The sequence below is a fragment of the Garra rufa genome, chromosome 2, assembly GCF_049309525.1.
Source record: "Garra rufa chromosome 2, GarRuf1.0, whole genome shotgun sequence".
Lineage (NCBI taxonomy): Eukaryota > Metazoa > Chordata > Actinopteri > Cypriniformes > Cyprinidae > Garra > Garra rufa.
In genome coordinates this window covers 2,878,171-2,900,547 of record NC_133362.1, presented here as the reverse complement: position 1 = coordinate 2,900,547, position 22,377 = coordinate 2,878,171, and the positions used below count along the sequence as shown (strand labels likewise).

Sequence of the window (22,377 nt, the reverse complement as noted above, 5' to 3'; positions counted from 1 at the left end):
ATCTGAATATCTATCTGAATATCTGAATATCTATCTATCCGAATATCTATCTGAATATCTGAATATCTATCTATCCAAATATCTATCTGAATATCCATCTGAATATCTATCTGAATATCTGAATATCTATCTATCCAAATATCTATCTGAATATCCATCCAAATATCTATCTGAATATCTATCTATCCAAATAACTTTCAAATTCAAATTGCAACTCTGCGTCTTGTTTGCTCTCTCAGGATGTCAAGTTCAGACCACTGCACAAACCTGACGTAAACCTTAAGACCCAGTGTGACGGGGTTGACATTATAAGATCCGATCACATGCTCTGCTCTCTCCAGCTGTCGAAATAAAAAATACGACTGCTAGTTCAGTCCGAGAGCCGCATTTGGCTGCTAAACGTTAAAAGACACGATTGACATGTTAAAGAGCCTCTCGTATGCATCACCAAAATCCTGACAGAGGACAGCGCTCTCGCTCTCTCTCTCTCTCTCTCTCTCTCTTTCTCTCCTCTTCTCTCTGCGCTGGGATTTGCCGCATGCACTCGTGGGCTCTTCATCAAGCACTGTAACGAGGCCCAAATGCTTGGCTTAATGAATTATTAAATGCGAGTCAATAAAGGATAAATAAGAACAACAAATGCAACCTTTGGGTATTTAATTAGCAGAGGTGGAGCGCTGCATTGCTAATGCGTTATATGCTAATCGCTATTGAGATCTCACTCCGGCAGCAGATTTTTAGCCCCAGAACGCCGGCGATCCATCAGAGGCCCGTTGATTCGTGTCGCCGCTGTGCGACTCATTAATAGTCCGTTAGCGCGGTGACCGGAGGGCGTCAGACGGACTCCCAAATCAATGCTCAGCATCAGATTCAACGCTCCTAACAGTCAACTGATAGAGAGCGAGTCAGTGATCTGAGGACCAGAGATCAGCACTACTAGATTACCACTTCACTGACAGGCTTTCACCTGTTTATAGCCTTGCAGGTGAAAATCCTGTGTCTGATTACTTAATTGCGATTAATTTACATTACTAGTTAAATGACAGTACTAGGGATGCATGACTTAACATTAACTTTAAGGTTTATAGAGTTCTTTCATTTTAGCAATGCGGAAGAACATGAATGGAATTTACTATATGACCTGGAATGTCACAGAATTTGGCAAATTTTGGATAAATAAATCAAAAGTACAGAAAGTGAGTCACTTAAGCAGCATTTCACCATTTCAAACTGAATTTTGGGTGGGGGATACAGAATTTACGTAAAAATAAAACTGAATTTAGGTAAAAATAAAATAGAATTTAAGGAAAAATAAAACAGAATTTGGGGGAAAATAAAACAGAATTGGGCGAGGGGTAAAATCGAATGTAGGGGAAAAATAAAACAGAATTTAGGGGAAAACAAAACTGAATTTGGTGAAAAGAACTGAACAGAATTTGGGGAAGAATAAAACAGAATTTAGGAAAAAATAAAATTGAATTTAGGGAAAAATTAAACTGAAATTAGGGAGGAATAAAGGAGAATTTAGGGTAAAATAAAACAGAATTGGAGGGAGGAATAAACCAGAATTTATGGACAAATAAAACAGAATTTGGGGGGGGGGGGGGTAGAACACAATTTTGGGGGGAATTAAACAGAATTTCGGGGGGAAAAAACAGAATTTCGGGAAAAATAGAACAGAATTTAGGGGGGAAAACAGAATTTCGGGAAAAATAAAATAGATTTAAGGGGGAAAAAACTGAATTTACGGAAAAATAAAATAGAATTTGGGGGAAAAATAGAACAGAATTTGAAAAGGAATGAAACAAAATGTAGGGGGAAATAAAACAGATGTTTTTTGATGATAAACAGGATTTAGGGGGAAATAAAACAGAATTTGGGGGGGAAAAATAAAACAGAATTTAGAAAAGAAATTGAGGAAGAAAAATAACAGAAGCTGGAAGGACAAATAAAACAGAACTTCAATTTAGGGAAACATAAAACAGAATTCATCGGGAAAAACAATTTAGGTAAAAAACTGAATTTATGGAAAAATAAAACTGAATTTTGGAGAAAAAATAGAGCATAATTTGGGGGGGTTAAAACAGAATTTAGTAAAAAAAAAAATAAGAATTTAGGGGAAAAATGAATTCAGAGAATAAAAAAGTAAAAAAAAAGCATAAACAATTCTAGAAAAGAATTGAGTAAGAAAAAAAACTGAAGTTGGAAGGAAAAGTAAAACAGAACTTGAAGTCAAAAATAAAAGAATTTAAGAAAAATTTAATAGATTTTGAGAAAAAAAAATTAAATGGAATTTGTGGGGGGTGAAAACAAAAATATTTCATAAGGCTCAATGCTTTGACATGGTGAAACACGGCATGAAATTAGATTGAAAAACCGTATTTACAGGCAGAAATGAAGTTTTATGAAGACATACATTCAGACCATATGACCTCTGACCTGACACTGCTGGTCCACTGACACACACACACACACACACACACACACACACACACACACACACACACACACACACACACACACACGGCTAATGATGAGCCACAGCATTAAGATGCTTTTAGCTGCATTAATAATGCTGATGGAGTGTGTGTGTGTGTGTGTGTGAGAGAGTGTTGATATCACACACAAACAAATGCGCTCAGTGAGAGATGTGCCAAATGAAGGGTAAGCAAAGTCAGTTTGCTATAATTAAAGAGAGTCTTTTAGAGGACAGCGGCGTCTGACGGCCTCCATGTGAACGACAAACACAAACTAATGCTAAACACACCTGCCAGAGACAAGAGAAATGAGCACTCTGTGTGTGTGTGTGTGTGTGTGTGTGTGTGTGTGTGAGGGGGCCGCTCATGAAATTAAAAACTTCAGCCTGGAATCGTAAGAGGAAACTGTCAACAGGAAGGTCAAGGGCTGATCAGATAAAATGTGCTCCGTTCATAAAGTAACACTACTGTAAACAAGCACTGAATGAATCATGGCTCTTCTATGAGAGTAAAACAAGAATTGCTGAACACAACACTGAATTAAAATCAATTTGTGGGCTTAAAAGCCAAAAAGTGACTGGGAACAGCGTTTGAGCCCAGATAGAGACGTATGCTCTGATAACGAGTGACGTTCACACATTTTAAGAGTCCTAACAGCGTTTGGGCTGAAGTTTGTGTCAGATTCATGTGAATTTCAGGAGCGCTTTCCCTCGGCGCGGCCTCATTTGAATTCCCGTCGGCGCAGGAAGGCCATTCATCAGGACGCCTCGCTGCTGCTCACAAATGCATGGAGCTAGCAATAAAATTAACCTTGTGCCAATTGTTTTCCCACATGTTTGATGGGCCGCTGGCAGGTCATCCGTTACCACATGGATAGAAAAGAAAGAAGGCAGGAGCAGATGCGCAGAAAATGATGACCGATGCGCTCGACGCGGGAAAATAAAAATGGGAAAAAAAATGGTGGAAACACAAAACAGAAAATAGGGGAAACACAACAGAATTTAGGGGGAAATAAAACAAAATTTGGGGGAAATAATAAAATAGAATTTGGGGAAAAATAAAACAGAACTGGGGGAAAATGAAACAGAATTTGGTGGAAAGAATAGAACAGAATTTGTGGGGGGGGGGGGGTAAAACAGAATTTAGGAAAAAATAAAACAGAATTTGGGGGAAAATACTACTAAGACAACATCCTAACAGAATTAAAACTTGTGCTGTGCTCAAAATCCTGGTCAAAAATGATCAGCCTTTTCTCTCTTATGCTATATTATCATCTAAATGTTGATTTAATCTATTTAATCTTGTTTTCTGTTAATTAGCACAGGTTTTGTGTTTCTTTTCTGGACTGACTGATCGTAGGCCTCATTGATCTGAACCTATGAGTTCAGCTTTTAAGTGAAAAAAAAATAAATAAATTAAAAAAAAAAAAAAAAAAAAATTGTGGGTAAATTTTTACCCAGAAACTGAGGCTTCTAATTGAAAGAAAAAAGTAAATAAAATTTAACAAAAAAGAAATTATTGATCTGAACTCATGCATCTCAGTTTTTGAGTGAAAAAAGAATTATTTGTGGATAATTTTGGAAATATTCACTTAACAACCGAGGTACATAAGCTCAGATCTGTAAGGCCTAAATATAAAACCTGCTTATTTAAAAAAAAACTAAACTAAACTACCTAAGCTATTTAAACTTTATTTCAACTAGTTTCCAAGGCAGCATTTGCCATTTTATATTATTTTTTATCTTGATGTACTAAAATAACTAAAACTAATTTTTACAAAATTTTTATTAAAAATTAAAATTAAAACAGGAAAAAAATAAAAACTGATAAAAATAATACAATTAAACTATAATAGTATCTCAATTATGACTGAATTTTCTGACTGCAATAATGTAACTATTTTTCATCAGAGAATGATGCATACTTATTGAAATAATAATAACAGATCTTTTATTTATTTATTGAAAAAAAAAAAATCACCAAATCTTGATTCAGTCTCTTTAATCAGCTTGTTTTCTTTCAATTAGCACAGGTTTTGTGTTTATTTTCAGAACTGATTGATCGTTGACCACATCAATTAAAATGACCCCTTTTTCTTTTATGCCAAAAATCATTAGGATATTAAGTTAAGATCACGTTCCATGAAGATATTTGGTAAATCTCCTACCATAAATATACCAAAAGTTAATTTTTGATTAGTAATATGCATTGCTAAGAACTTAATTTGGACAACTTTAAAGACGATTTTCTCAATATTTAGATTTTTTTGCAAGTTTTCAAATAGTTGTATCTCGACCAAATATTGTCCTATTCTAGCGAACCATACATGAAATGGAAAGATTATTTATTTCATTAAAAATGACCCATATGACTGGTTTTGTGGTCCAGGGTCACATATGTACACTGATAACTTTGAATGCAATCCACTTTGAATAAAAGCCTCGGCCCACTGCATAAATGCAATGTAAAATACTACACTTTGGGAAAAATAATGCATTCTTAATCTGACTGAAATAATGATAATTTATTGAATAAATCTCTCATTATGCTACATTAACCACCAAATCTTTCCTTCAATTAGCACAGATTGTGTGTTTATTTTTCTTATATTAGAGCTCATGACTTCAGTTTTTAAGTAAAAAAAAAAAAAAAAAAAGCATTATTTGTGGACAATTTTCGCAATATTCCAAATAGTTGCCAAGGCAGCATTTTTCATTTTAGTTTATTTTAACTTGATGTACTAAAATAACTAAAACTGAAATAAAACTGCATTAATTTGGACATTTGGACAACTTAAAAGACGATTTTCTCAATATTTAGATTTTTGGCAAATTTTCAAATAGTAATAGTATTAGTAATAGTAATATTAGTAATATATTAATAATATGCATTGCTAAGAACTTCATTTGGACAACTTAAAAGGAGATTTTCTCAATATTTGGATTTTTTTGCACCCTCAGATCCTAGATTTTCAAATAGTCTAATCTCTGCCAAATATTGTCCTATCCTAACAAACCATACATCAATGGAAAACTTATTTAATTTGTTGCATTAAAAATGACTGGTTTTGTGGTCCAGGGTCACATATATACACACTGATAACTTTGAATGCAATCCACTTTTAATAAAAGCATCAGCCAAATGCATAAATGCAATGTAAAATACTACACTATGGGAAAATAATGCATTACTAATCTGACTGAAATAATAATAAAAAAATAATCTCATCAGAGAATATACCATGCTTTGGCAATATGTACCTAAGCGGTCTGTAAAAACACTTTATGAAACACCAAAAAGCCCAAAATCTCAAACTTGACAGATGCATGAAAATCTGTGTTTTTGCCTGCAGTGTCTCCCTTTAAGTAAAGATCATGTTCTATGAATATAAACACTACAATTTGGAAAAAATAATGCATTATTAATCTGACTGAAAAAAACATAATGGTACTATTTTCTACTAGCATCACATCGCAAACTCTTTTCACTAAACACCCGCAGTCCATTGTGAGAATTATCATCCGTTATGTCTTAAAACTCTGTCTAAGTAGGCGGCTCAGCAGCATTTGGAACAGATCTGATGGAAACACACACAAACACATCTCATGTTTACAGTGCAGAGAGAGAGAGAGAGATGGGTGAGAGAGGCTGGGCGGGTGAAAAATCCTTCAGTGGATGTTTATTTGCTCTCAACACCTCCTAAGCGATCAATATTTTTAATTTGGGGCCAAGTTATTATTTTTCACATCACTGCGCTGGGGAGCAGAGTAAAGTGGCTCATATTTTAGCACTAAAAAGATCGATATGACAGCCTCACCTTCACTGTGGCCCTTACACACACTCACACGGGGCCGAGGGCAGACACACACGCTCCGCACACATCATTATCACACACACACACACACACACACACACACACACACACACACACACACACACGTGATTTACACACCCCTGCTAAACCAATCTGAACACACACACACACCGCATGAGTTTACAAGCGCTTACACACACGTGTGTATGTAGGATCACGCGTGTGCTTTGGTCTCTGAGGGCCGCTCATATCAGATGCATCTGTTTCTATATAATCCATTAGCCGCGTATATATTTCGCTCCAAATTTCTCCAGCGCCTCGCCCTCATAATTCACGTCTGATGGCAGATTCATCGATTGTCGCTCAGCACACATCCAGACGTCTGCATGCGTGTGTGTGTGTGTGTGTGTGCGTGTGTGTGTGTGTGTGTTTAGGAGAACTTGAATGATGGTGTGTGTGAATTATTGCTCTACAATATTACTCCAGTGACGTCCGGCACATTCGAACGGCCTCGACCGGCTTCGTCCCGCGCTGGAATAAGAGACGCTGGGTTTAGTTTGCGATATTTTAAGCTGGTTATGTTCAGAGTTGTGTTTTAGACACTCACTGCAGAGAATACATCTATGCATGGGTCAAAAGAAATTTACAAAAGTGATTTTATGTCCATAGAAAGCACATTAGATGTCAGTAAAGTGTATTTCAAATTTGCTTTTGGAGAATAAGATGTTACAATTTGGTTTGAAGTAATGTTACATTGTCATTCAGTGTAACAATATCTATGTAAACTTTCAAACAACATGCTTATTTTGACCTGTGCCTTTTTAAAATATATAAAAGATAAGGGAGAATGTTACATTTTATTGTGTTTTAAATGAGTAAAGAAAACCTAAGATAGTGGCAAATTTAAAAAAATTAATTGATTTTTGTTCCATGTTCATAGAAAGCACAGTAGATGTAAGTGAAGTGTACTTTTAAGGTTTCAAATGTTTTTGGAGAATACAATGTTACAATTTGGTTGAAGTAATGTTACATTGTTATTCAGTGTAACATAATATTTATGTTTATTTTGACTTGTGCACATTACAATACATAAATGAATAAGGGAGAATATAAAATTGTATTGTGTTTTAAATGAGTAAAGAAAATGTAGGATAGTGGCAAATTTAAAAAATGGTTACAAATGATTACAGGTGTAACAATATTTATGTAAACATTCAAATAAAATGCTTATTTTGACTTGTACATATTAAAATAAATAAAAGATAAGGGAGCATATACAATTGTATTGTGTTTTAAATTAAAAAAAAACAAGGATAGTGGCAAATTTCAAAATGATTACAAATCACTTAAAAATTTTAATTGATTTTTGTTGTATGTCCATAGAAAACACATTAGATATAAGTAAAGTCTACTTTTAAGGTTTCAAATGTTTTTGGAGAATACAATGTTACAATTTGGTTTAAAGTATTGTTACATTGTTATTCAGTGTAACAATATTTATGCAAACATTCAAACAACATGCTTATTTCGACTTGTACATATTAAAATATATAAAAGAATAAGGGAGAATATTAAATTTTATTGTGTTTTAAATGAGTAAAGAAAATGTAGGATTGTGTTAAATTTTTAAAAATGGTTACCAATGATTTAAAAATTGTAAAAAATATATATATTAAAATATATTAAAGATATATTGTATTTGTATGTAAACACTTTATATTATATACAAATATAAATGTTTTACATATATATCTAACATTTTTCTTTAATATATACATGTATGTGTGTGTATTTATATATAAACCACATAGTATGTAAACAAACTTTTATTTTGAATCGATTTATCGTGACTAATCGTTTTGCAGCTCTAATTTGACGTAAAAAATTTATTTTTCTGATCCCATTGGCGGATTTTTTCCCCATTTTTAAGCCTAAACTCACTTATTTTCTCATAAAACCTCATAAACAAAATATAATTTCAGATTACATCTAGATTTTTGTGTATGTGTTTACACCATATTAAGTGTGATTTTAAAATGTAAAAAAAAAAATTAATTTTTAAAATAATATTTAAAAATAATTTAAAAATAATTAAAAGTAATTGTAATTATTACAAATAAGTTAATTTATTTTAGTAATTTATATAATAAATAAGTCACCACGTAAACACTATATAATTTAGATTATATATAAATATAAATATTTTACATATAAACCTAACATATTTTTCCTATATGTGTGTGTGTGTGTATATATATATATATATATATATACATATACACACACACACACACACACACACACACACACACACACACACACACACACGTATGTGTGTGTATTTATATATACAAAACAAATGTACACAGTACACACACATATATGTAAAAAAAACTTTTATTTGAATCAATTAATTGCGACTAATCTTTTGGAACTCTAAAGTAAAAAAGTTTATTTTTCTGACCCCATTGGCGGATTTTTGTTCTCATTTAAAACATAAACTCACAAATTTTTTCATAAAACAAAACTTTTGATTCTTGTGTGTTTATACCATATTATTTAATTCTTATTTTAATATTTTAATTATTAAAATTATTTTAAAAAATAAATTATTTTAAAAATAAGTCATTGTTAATTTGACCATTTAAAAAAATAAAAACAAAAAAAATAATATATATATATATATATATATATATATATATATATATATATATATTTTTTTTTTTTTTTTATATATATATATATATATTTTGTATTTTATTACAAATAAGTTAAATTATTTATTTAGTTATTTTAAAAATATATATTTTTTATTTTATTTTATTTATTTATACATTTATATATTTTATTTATTTTTTAAAAAATAAGTTATCCTGTGGCCTGGTTGAGATCCACTGATCTACATTGTTCTTGAGGCTCGATCATGAATCATGAGAGCTCAAAAATCATAAAAGAGCAAAAAGTGAAGGGCAAAAGCACTGCAGGACAACATATACACTCCACTTTAATACAGAAATCACTAATAAAAGTTGAGAACAGACAGACTGAATCCTCCTGTATGGTGTGTTATTCTCCTCTCAGCGGCATTCTTCAGAAGGGCTCTTCTCTGTCTAAGGATTCATGGCATTACAGCGGCTGACACGACTCTAATCCACGCGGGATACCAGCGCATCTTATCAGCCGTCAGCGCGACATTCTCCACCGCCGTCATCCGACAGAAACGGAGATAAACGGGCAACGAGATTACTCTGAGAATTACAGAAAACACTCACACCGCTGTGGCGTTTCTGCTAGTTCAAGACTTTCTAAGACCTTAACAAATAAAATATTATCACACGCGGTTACAGAACAAACCCTTAAACAGACTGTAAAATTCAGGGTAAAATTGTCAAGACATGTTGTTTTTAATATTTACTTACAGTATGTACTGAAATTGGTTTCTCATATGTTCTCATATATCAGTATACAAAGTAGAGGCCCATCGATATTGGATTTTGCTGAATTAATTAAGGTGTTTAAAGAAAGTAAATAAAAAGATTACTATGCCAATATTAATAAAAGCTAGGTTAAATAATGTTCTTAGTGTTTCTTTTTGTTTTTAATAGAGAAGATACAAGAGTTTACCTTGACTGAACTGGCAGATACTGTTTATTGTGAGACTAAAATATACTGATTAAAAATGTATGCATGTATATATAATTAAAAAATAATAGTATTTTTAAATAATAAAGATTAAAAAAAATAAATCACACTTAATATGGTATAAACACAAAAAAATCTTGATGTAAACTTGATTTCTCGTAAAACAAAACTTCTTAAAAATATATGATTTCAGTTTACGTCTTGATTTTTTTGTTTATACCATATTAAGTGTGATTTTTAAAAATATATGTTAATTATTTAAAAATATTTTTATAATAATTTTAAAAATAAGTAATTGTTAATTTGACAATTTTAAAAATAATTTAAAAATATTGTACAATTTAAAATTTATTTTAAATAATACCTTTTTTGTAAATCATTTACTTTATTACAATAAATAAGTAGAATGATACATAAATTTTTTATTTAGTTAAAAATATAAATTTTAATAAAAAAATACTATTTTTAATAATTATTTTAAAAATAAGGCATTGCTAATCTGACGATTTTTAAAATATTTTTATATATTAAATATTTATAAAAAAAAATATTTAATCATTTACCTTATTTTATTACAACAAATAAGTATATAATAAATATAATAAATTATTTATTTACTCATTTTAAAAAATCTTTAGTTTTTTTTTCTTCTCATTTTGAGCATAAACTCCAAAATGTCTTAAACATCTTGATTTTTTTGTGGTTTTTACAAATATATTTTAATTATTTTAAAAAATTATTATTTTTTTTTAATTAATTTATAATTTGCTTTAAATCATTTGCCTTATGACAACAAATAATTTAAATGATTTATTTAAATAAAAAAATATGAATTTTAATTAAAAAAAAATACTATTTTTTTTTAATAATTATTTTAAAAAAAAGTCATTCCTAATTTGACAATTTAAATAAATTTTTTTTTAACTTTTTTATCATTTACCTTATTTTATTACAGCAAACATGTTAAAATTATTTATTTAGCTATTTAAAAAAAATTATAATTAATCATTTTTTGTTTAATAAATAAGTCATCCTGTGGCCTGGTTGATATATACATAATATTTTACAATAATTTAAAAATAATTGTAAATATTTTTTGAGATAGATAGATTGTAAATAATAATCTATTTATTTGGAATAATGATAACAAAATGAAGTTGTTCATCATCTGATGCATGTGCGTTTAGCTCGAATTCGTGATTCTCCCAGAGAACGGAGGTTTTTAGCCGCAGGAAGTGGTACATACGCTGGAAACACGTGGTGTCGGTGTGGTCCTAATTAAAGGCGCGGGTCGCGGCGAGAGTCATGGTGCGTTAGCAGGAGAACAGCGTGTCTGCGTTAACGTATTGTGACAGGAACACTTAATATCACACACACGCGAGCGAGAGAGAGAGAGAGAGAGAGAGAGAGAGAGAGAGAGCGCTGTGGTAATAAGGGGCGGACATTAGTGCACATCATTACCCATGAGCCTCTGGGCCCCGGGGCAGAGCGGCATGATAAATATTAATGGTGTGGAACTAGTGAACGGTGGCTGAATGATCAGGGATGCTTCCTCTAATTGACATTTTACCTCCCGTATACTTTACAAGAGCCGTAAAACACGCCTTCGGAGACACGGCTGTCACTCAAACACACACACACACACACACCAGATTATGTGTGTTTTTACCATATTAAGTGTGATTTTTAAAAATGCATTAATTATTCAAAAATATTTTATATTTTTCAATAAATATTTAAAAAAAATAAGTCATTGCTAATTTGACAATTTTTTAAAATAATTAAAAAATAATATAAATTAATTTTACATTATTACATTTACCTTATTTTATTACAGCAAATACATTGCTAATTTCACTTTTTTTAAATAAATAAAAAAAATGTAATTTTTTAATGATAATTTTAAATAGTTTCGTTTTTTTTAATCATTGACCTATTTAAATAAATATTTTTATTTATCAAAAATATTTAATCTTTTTTAGTAATTATTTAAAAATTAAGTCATTGTTAATTTTTTTTTTTAAATAATGCAATAATTTTAAATAAAAGTTATCAGGATCATGCTGTTTTTATAATTATTTTAAAAATAAGTCATTGCTAATTTGACAATTTTTTAAAATAATAAAAAAATAATATAAAAATAATTTTACATTATTACATTTACCTTATTTTATTACAGCAAATACATTGCTAATTTGACTTTTTTTTTTTAATAATTAAAAAAAATAATGTAATTTTTTAATGATAATTTTAAATAGTTTCGTTTTTTTTTAATCATTGACCTATTTAAATAAATATTTTTATTTACCAAAAATATTTAATCTTTTTTAGTAGTTATTTAAAAATTACGTCATTGTTAATTTTTTTTTTAAATAATGCAATAATTTTAAAAAAAAAGTTATCAGGATCATGCTGTTTTTATAATTATTTTAAAAATAAGTCATTGCTAATTTGACAATTTTTTTAAATAATTAAAAAAATAATACAAAAATAATTTTACATTATTACATTTACCTTATTTTATTACAGCAAATGCATTGCTAATTTTTTTAATACACTTTTTTTAATAATTACAAAAATATATTTTTTAATAATAATTTTAAATCATTTAGTTTTTTTTAATCATTTACCTATTAAAGAACATTAAAAATGTTGTACTTTCTTGTACTCAAGCAAATCTTTGAATTACTTTTACTTGAGTAAAAGAAAGAAAGTACTAGATTTCTAATGTAATTAAGTATTAAATGATATTTAATATGAAACAGTGCCGTAAAAAGTACAATATTGCTTTGGAAGTAAAAGTTTTCTTAAGAAAAACACTATTAAACCACAGACACTTAAAAAGTAGTTTTAAAGCAGAATAAAAAATGAATACTTTAGTACTGTCTACCTCTGATCATACTAAAAATAACAAGTTATTAAAATAAATAGAACACGTTTTGTATATACATACATACATACACATTAGATTAGAAGTCTTCTTTTCTGAGAAAGAAATCAAAATTAGTAGAGAAATATCTGCAAATGTGGTCAGAAAAGTAAACTTAAAGTAAAAACAAGTTGATTTTTTTGATCCCACTGGCAGATTTTTTCTTCTTCTCAGTTTAAGCATAAACTCACTATATTCTCAAAACAAATCTTCTTAAATGAAATATGAGCTTACGTCTTGATTTTTTGTTTATACCAAGTGTGATTTAAAAATATATATATTTTAATTATTAAAAAATATTTTTTTCAATAATTATTTTAAAAATAAGTCATTGTTAATTTGACCTTTTTTTAAATAATTAAAAATTATGTAAAAAATAATTTTAAATAATAACATGTTTTATCATTTACCTTATTTTCTTACAACAAATAAGTTACATTATTTAGTAATTTCAAAAAAAAAAATTTTTTGTTTAATAAATAAGTCATCCTGTGGCCTGGTTGATATTTTTTCTTCCCATTTTAAGCATAAACTCACTTATTTTGTCATAAAACAAAATGTCTTTTCTTAACTGAGTAAAAGAAAGCACTAGATTTCTAATGTAATTTAGTGTTAAATAATATTTAATATGAAACATAGTGCAGTAAAAAGTACAATATTATGCTTTGTGATGTTGTGAAATAAAAGTTCTGATAAACTACAAACACTTGAAAAATATTTTTAAAGCAGAGTAAACAAAACACTTCTACTGTCCGCCTTTAATAATATTTAGAATAACAAGTTATTAAAATAAACAGAATACATTTTTGAGAAGAACAAAAAAAAAAAAAAAAATCAACCAGGCCACAGGATGACTTATTTAAATAGTCAATTGTCAATTATTTGTTTTAATTACTAAATAAATAATTTAACTTATTTGTTGTAATAAAATAAAGTAATTGATTTAAAAAAACGAATTTTTTAATTATATTTTTAACATATTTTTTAATTATTAAAAAAAGGTAAAATTAACAATTACTTATTTTTTAAATAATTATTGAAAAAAAACATATTGAATAATTTAAATATATTTTTAAAAATCACTTGCTATAAACAAAAACCTCTCTCTCTCTCTCTCTCTATATATATATATATATATATATATATATATATATATATATATACACACACACACACACACACAAACACAAACCTTAATTGAAAATTAATAATTAGTTCACATAAAAAATTAAGTACACTAATCGTTTTATTTTTAACATATATAACACTTAAAATTACAAGTTACTACAATTAATAAATATAAATATGTAATTTTTAGTGTCTATATATATACACACACACACACACACACACACACACACACACACACACACACACACACACGCTCATTTAAAATTAATAATTAGTTCACATTAAAAAAATTAAGTACACTAATCGTTTTATTTTTAACATATATAACACTTAAAATTACAAGTTACTACAATTAATAAATATAAATATGTAATTTTTAGTGTCTATATATATATATACACACACACACACACACGCACACGCTCATATAAAATTAATAATTAGTTCACATTAAAAATTATGTAAGTACACTAATCATTTTATTTTTAACATATATAACACTTAAAATTACAAGTTACTACAATTAATAAATATAAATATGTAATTTTTTGTGTCTATATATATATATATATACACACACACACACACACACACACACACACACACACACACACGCTCATTTAAAATTAATAATTAGTTCACATTAAAATGTATAAATACACAAAAAATATTGTAATTATTAGTTTTATATATATATATATATATATAAATTAACGATTTTTTATCATATATATTATATATATTTTTGGGTGGGGATTTAATAAACATACATATACAAAGAGAGAGAGAGAGAGAGAGAACAAATTTTTTTGTTATATACTTATAAGGAACTAATTATTTTTGTATTGCAGGATTAATATTACAAGATAAAAATGAAAGGTTTCACCAGAGAGCTAGATGTCCCTCAGTAAACAGTAAATACTGTCTGTCTCTCTGTCTTTCTCTCTCAACTCACATTATCTGAAAATTGACAGGTCGAGCAGACAACAAACAGTTACCCGAGAAAAACAAATGCAGGCGTTAAATGGCACGTGTCTGTCTGAGCGCACGTTTATTGACTGTCTGATACTCAGTAAACTCTCTGATCGCCACAAATACAGCAGACAAACATTTACTGAAAAACAATGCTGCTTTTGCCTGGTTTTCTAGTACAAATATCTAAAGATTCTTCAATCGAGACACATTTACTGAAGATGCAAAAAGGCATTAGATAAGAAGTTTGTTAATGACAAATTGATCAAAATCAAGAGTTAAAACATGAACAGATATCTGCAAATGGGGTCAAAAAATATCTTTTCTTGATGTTTCATCATTTTAAGCATAAACTCACTTCACTTTGATGTATTTTTCAGAAATCAAGACTTTGTACACTGAAAAAAAAAATCATTGAATTTACAAAAAAATAAATAAATAAGGTAAGTGGTTGCAATCAATTTATTTTAGCTGCATTTAAATAAAAACATGTTAACATTTAGTAAACTAAACTGGTTTATTTAACCCTCTGGACCTCTTCTGTCATTTTTGAACGAAATATTTTATGTTTTTACATTTTAAAAATCTGAGCTTCATGGGACTGAGATGAAACTTGGTGACTTTTGCTGCATTAGCTATGTGAGCACACACACACATGAAAAATGACATGATTTCTGACGTGTTAAAGGGTCACACTTGGCTCCTTCACAGTCAAAAATGACAGACAGGAAGAAAAAAATAGGAATATGAAAAACTGCAATAATTCAGAGAATCTTTTGGTGGTACCAGCTACAAATCAGCCACTGTGCTGAAAAAAAAAAGTGTTCAGCAATCAAGCAATTTTAATGTGAAATATTGCATTTTTTTTTGACACTTTCTTTTTATTGTTTTTCTTTAGCATTGCTTAAACATTATACAACAACAATACAAACAAATAAAAATAAAATAAAATTAAAAATAAAATGTAAAAAAAAAACAAGTTGGTGAAATATTGCATTTATTGAAAAATAATAAATAATTAAATACAAAAACTAAATATTCTAGTAGAAAAAAAATTGTTCATTAAAATTGTATAAATATTGCACAGTATCATAAAAACTCCTCAAAATTCTAAATAATAATCACAAAATATTATTTAACCAAAATGTATCTCATTGATTTCCCTAAAAAAAAAAAAAAAAAAAAGTTACTTTAAGGCTTCGGTCACTTTTGACTGCAAAGGAGCCATGTGCGACTCATAAACGAAGAGGCCCAGTGGGTTAAATGTAGCTAAAACTAATTGATTTCAACCACTTACCTTAAAAAAAAAATTGTGTAAATTAATTTATGTCTAAATATTTGTACTGGAAAACAAGACAGAAAAACTAAGGAAGAACATCACTTTGGCCAGTGTTCAGAAAGTTAGAAACATCACAAAATGTTTCAGATTTATATTTGAAACATTAAACATGCATTTATATTTCAATGTGCATGAATGACCTGTTAAGCTTTTATAAATGTCTCATACAAAGTATCAAGCAAACATCTTATAAAAATAGCAAAATATTATCATCTTGAGTAATGTATTTCTGCTGCAGGACAGTATTTCCCGCTCCTCTAAATTTATTTCTGGGTTTCTACTTCCATCTAGTGGCAACAGCAGGAAACTCAATCTAACTTCGGACCACTGATTAAATATTTGTCATCTTTAAACAAAACCCAGCAGATCTCATCAATAATCACTAAAAAATCAATAACTTCAACTCATAAACATCCTACTTATACCCAATCCTGCTTGTGCACATTTACACACATAAAGCTATAAACACTGAGAGCAAATCTCAACTATGTTGTGTCCAAACATAAACATATCGTACAGCTCTAATAACAAGACCTTAAGATCTCATAAAGATTTGAAGATCATGGTAAATGTAACTTATTTTGTCTTCTGGGAAACATGTATCTTCTTTAGCTTCTGAAGTGCAGCACCAAATATAAAAAAAGATACTTTGTACACATCTCTATTCTGTTCAAAAGTTTTCACCCCCGGCTCTCAATGCCTGGTTTTTCCTTCTGGAGCATCAGTGAGTGTTTGAACCTTCTGTAATAGTTGCATATGAGTCCCTCAGTTGTCCTCAGTGTCAAAAGATGCATCTCAAAATCATACAGTCATTTTTGGAAAGGGTTCAAATACACAGAAATGCTGGAAAAACCAACAAAAAAAGATGTATCTGAAGAACAGCAGGCAGTTTAACTGTTCAGGACAAACAAGGGACTCATGAACAACTATCACTAAACAAAAAACACAGCTGTGGATCATTCAGAGAACAACACAGTATTTAGAATCAAGGGGGTGTAAACTTTTGAACCAATGTTTACTATATGTAAACATCTTTAATGGGAAATATCTTACTCAGGTCAGTACTAAATAAAAAATAACATGCATTTTGTATGAGAATCTCTCTTATTTTGCTAAAACAATTAACATTTCGCAGATTCTGAAAGGGGGTGTAAACTTTTGACCTCAACTGTATCAAACATTACAAGATTCAAACACACGTGATTCAATTTACGCTTCTTAAAAACCCAATTATCTCAGATAATATATGAATTCAATATTGTATATAGTGAGTTTTTGCACTGTTTTATTTTTATCTTGTGATGAAACTCAAATGTTGCTCAAAAAATTGCTCATCAAAGTTTTATTTATTTGATCAAAAATACAGAAAAATAAGTAATATTATGAAATATTATTGCAACTCAAAATCACAGTTTTTTATTTGAATATACTTTAAAATATAATTTATTTCTGTGATGCAAAGCTGAATTTTTACTCCAGTATTCAGTGTCACATGATCCTTCAGAAATCATTCTAATATACTGATTTATTACTTTTATTATCAGAACTAGTTGTTGGAAACACTTGTGCTGCTTAATATGTTTTTGGAACCTGTGATACTTTTTTTCAGGATTCCTTGATGAATAAAAAGTTAAAAAGAACAGCATTTATTCAAAATAGAAATCTTTTCTAACAATAGAAGTCTTTACTATCACTTTTTTATCAATTGAACACATCCTTGCTGATTAAAAGTATTAATTTCCTTCAAAAAGAGAAAGAAAGAAAAAAATTACTGACCTCAAACTTTGAACAAGGTGTTTATTGTTACAAAATATTTATTTTATAAATAAACGCTGTTCTTTTTAACATTTTATTGATCAAGGATTTTTTTTAAAGTATCACAGGTTTCCAACACTGATAATAAATCAGTATATTGGAATGATTTCTGAAGGATCATGTGACACTGAAGACTGCAGTAATGATGCTGAAAATTCAGCTTTGCATCACAGGAATAAATTACATTTTAAAGTATATTAAAATAGAAAACCACTATTTTAAATTGCAATAATATTTTACAATTTTACAGTTATTTTTCCATATTTTTAATCAAATAAACATAGCCTTGATGAGCAGAAAAGTCTCTAATCTCTCATGATCCCAATTTTTTTTGAGTGGCAGTGTAAGATTAAATCACATGAAACAGCAAACACCACAAGACTTAGAAACATGTGATTCAATTTTATGCTTCCGAACAAACCTAAACCGAATGTTCCTGCTTAAATGACTGAAATAGGTTGTGAAGATATAAAGCAGACATGTGTCATTCATATTAATCATACACTACTATTATTAAATGTGTAAAACAATGAGCAGAAACTTGTGAGCAGTCATTTATAGCTGCAATAAATCACCAGCCAGGAATCAGAAGACCAGTGGCGCCCTCTAGTGGTTCTGCAGTGAATCTACAGACAGAAACTACAGAAAAACCCCTAAAACAAACACACATGACTGAGAAACTTACTGTGAACTGCTCCTGGGATTTGTAGTTCTTGTCGAGGTAGACGCAAGCGCGGTTGAAGTCCTTCATAGCATCACTGGACAGCAGCTCTCTGACAAAACAATACAAAACACACGTTTATCAGGCTTTTATGGCTCATATAGTCAAAATATAAAAAAACAGCTCAAACTGAGCAAAAATACTGATTTTTTGGTATAGAATTTACAGTGGACTTTCAGCACTCAGACAGCTATAAAAATCAAATAATGGTGTAACAATACATATATGGGTCAAAGACGCAGAAGGGTTTAAGCAAAAAACAATAAGTGTAATACTGCTTTAAATTGTTGTTTTTCCAAAAAATATTTAAAAAGTTTTCTGTTTAATGTAATTGCATTTTTGTTTTTGTTTTTCTGAGCAAAAAATAAATATAATATATTTTTCCCTAATTTACAGAAGACACCCACTAAAATGTCATTCAGTGTCAATCTTGTCAGGCATATTTACAACAAAAATCAATTTATGTCAGATTAAAAGATAAATTACTTTCACCCCAAATACTAATTTAAAAAAAAAGTAATCATTTAAAACACAATAAAATGTAATATTTTCTCTTATTTTACATATTTTAATATGCATAGGTCAAAATAAGCATGTTGTTTGAATTTTTACATAAATATTGTGTTACACTGAATGACAATGTAACATTATTTCAATCAAATTGTAACATTTTAATCTCCAAAAACATTTGAAAAAAGTAGACACTTTACTTACATTTAACATGCCTTTTATGGACATAAAAACACTTTTGTAAAGACATATTAATGTCTGTGACCCATTTACACTTTTTTGAAAATTGAATATAGTACTTTTAAACTGTAAAAAAAAAAGTGTAAATATTTACACATTTACTGTTTAATAGTACTTTTAATAGTCCTTTTAGTAATTAATATTTAGTAAAAACTCAAATAATAATACATATATGGGTCAAAGACGCAGAAGGGTTTAAGCAAAAAACAATAAGTGTAATACTGCTTTAAATTGTTGTTTTTCCAAAAAATATTTAAAAAGTTTTCTGTTTAATGTAATTGCATTTTTGTTTTTGTTTTTCTGAGCAAAAAATAAATATCATACATTTTTCCCTAATTTACAGAAGACACCCACTAAAATGTCATTCAGTGTCAATCTTGTCAGACATATTTACAACAAAAATCAATTTATGACATATTAAAAGATAAATTACTTTCACCCCAAATACTAATTTTTAAAAAAGTAATCATTTAAAACAATAAAATATAATATTTTCTCTTAGTTTACATATTTTAATATGCATAGGTCAAAATAAGCATGATGTTTGAATTTTTACATAAATATTGTGTTACACTGAATGACAATGTAACATTATTTCAATCAAATTGTAACATTTTAATCTCCAAAAACATTTGAAAAAAGTAGACACTTTACTTACATTTAACATGCCTTTTATGGACATAAAAACACTTTTGTAAAGACATATTAATGTCTGTGACCCATTTACACTTTTTTGAAAATTGAATATAGTACTTTTAAACTGTAAAAAAAAAACTGTTTTTAGTACTTTTAATAGTCCTTTTAGTAATTAATATTTAGTAAAACTTATTATTTTTTTAATACACATTTAAATAAATAGAGTAAAAGCTCAATTTTATTCAGAGACTGAAACTGAGCAAAAAAAAAAAAAAAAAAAATTGGTACAGAATTTACAGTGGACTTCCAGCACTCAGGCGGCTAAAAATATCAAATAATTATGTAATATTTAAATATAAGGGTTAAAAATGAAAAAGGGTTTAAGCAAAAAACAATAAGTGTAATACTGCTTTAAATTGTTGCTGTTTTTCCCCAAAAAAATCTAAAAGATTTCTGTTTAATTTCAATGCATTTTTGTTTTTGTTTTTCTGAGCAAAAAATAAATATCATACATTTTTCCCTGATTTACAGAAGACACCACTAAAATGTCATTCAGTGTCAATCTTGCCAGGCATATTTACATCAAAAATCAATTTATGACATATTAAAAGATAAATTACTTTCAGCCCAAATACTAAAATAGTTTTAAAATTTGCCACTATCCTAGGTTTTACTCATTTAAAACATAATAAAATATAACATTTTCCCTTATTTTGTATATTTTAATATGTACAAGTCAGAATAAGCATGTTGTTTGAATTTGTTCATAAATATTGTGTTACACTGAATGACAATCTAACATTATTTCAAACAAATTGTAACATTTTATTCTTCAAAAGCATTTGAAACCTTAAAAGTAGACACTTTACTTACATTTAACATGCTTTCTATGGACATAAAATCACTTTTTTTAAAGTTCTTTTGATGTGGACATCTTAACATCCTTGACCATTTTTGTTGAAAATTTAACATAGTACTTTTAAACAGTAAAAAAGTGTGTAATTATTTACACATAAACTCTTAATAGTACTTTTAATAGTCCTTTTAGTATTTAATATTTAGTAAAACTTATTATTTTTTAATACACTTAAATAAATAGAGTAAAAGCTCAATTTTATTCAGAGACTGAAACAAAAAAAAGGTACAGAATTTACAGTGGACTTCCAGCACTAAGACGGCTGAAAATATCAAATAATTATGTAGTATTTAAATATAACTGTCAAAGAAGAAAAAGGGGTTAAGCATAAAAACAATAAGTGTAATACTGCTTTAAATTATTGTTGTTTTTCCCAAAAAATATTAAAAAGTTTAATTTAATTGCATTTCTGTTTTTGTTTCTCTGAGCAAAAAATAAATATACATTTTCGCCTGATTTACAGAAGACACCCACTAAAATGTCATTAAGTGTCAATCTTGTCAGGCATATTTACAACAAAATCAATTTATGACATATTAAAAGATGAATTACTTTCATCCCAAATACTAATTAGTTGTAATTCTACATTTTACAAATTACAAATTTGCCACTATTTTGATTTTGACCAGTTGTCAGTAAGAATTATTTATTTACTTATTTGTATTTTATCTATTTTATTATGTACAAGTCCGAATAAGCATGTTGTTTGAATTTGTACATGAATATTGTGTTAAACTGAATGACAATCTAACATTATTTCAATCAAATTGTAACATTTCATTCTCCAAAAAACATTTGAACAACAGAAGGCATGGATTAAATTAAAAGAAATGTGTGTTTCATAGAATATAATGAATACCATGGTAATACTGTAGTATTTTGTAGTCAATTAGTCTCTGGTTGTGGTTTAGTTTTTCTATGGCGTCTGCAGGTTGTGCTGAATAAACAGTGCGGTTGAGCTACTCAGGTGTGTGTAAATATTGTCTTTGTCCTTTAATAATGAGACAATATATATGGAAAACACACACACACACACACACACACACACACACAGGAGCTGGAGCCGCTGTTTGATCAGGAACCGGATTCACACTTCGGGTTTGGGTGAAACAGCTCCAGGAGCCGATGAAGACTCACTTGATGAAGCTGTCCACGTGTGCCATGGACGCTTCGTAATTCTTGCCTCCGACCTCCTGACAGTGAAGCGCCACGAAGTGCGGCCGGTGAGCTTGAAC

The 22,377-nt window shown here is 28.8% G+C and overlaps 1 protein-coding gene across 1 annotated transcript in view; it reads right to left on the bottom strand.

The window, feature by feature from the left end:
* The window catches only part of LOC141325800 (inositol polyphosphate-5-phosphatase A-like), a gene marked incomplete at its 5' end in the record, with an annotated part of 124,550 nt that extends 102,176 nt beyond the window's left edge, over window positions 1-22,374 (bottom strand). Inside the window, 2 exons of the mRNA XM_073834531.1 lie at window positions 18,805-18,892; window positions 22,280-22,374. Of these exons, the coding sequence (XP_073690632.1) occupies window positions 18,805-18,892; window positions 22,280-22,374 (183 nt within the window). The remainder of the gene's footprint in view (window positions 1-18,804; window positions 18,893-22,279) is intronic.
* Window positions 22,375-22,377: the final 3 nt, after the last annotated feature.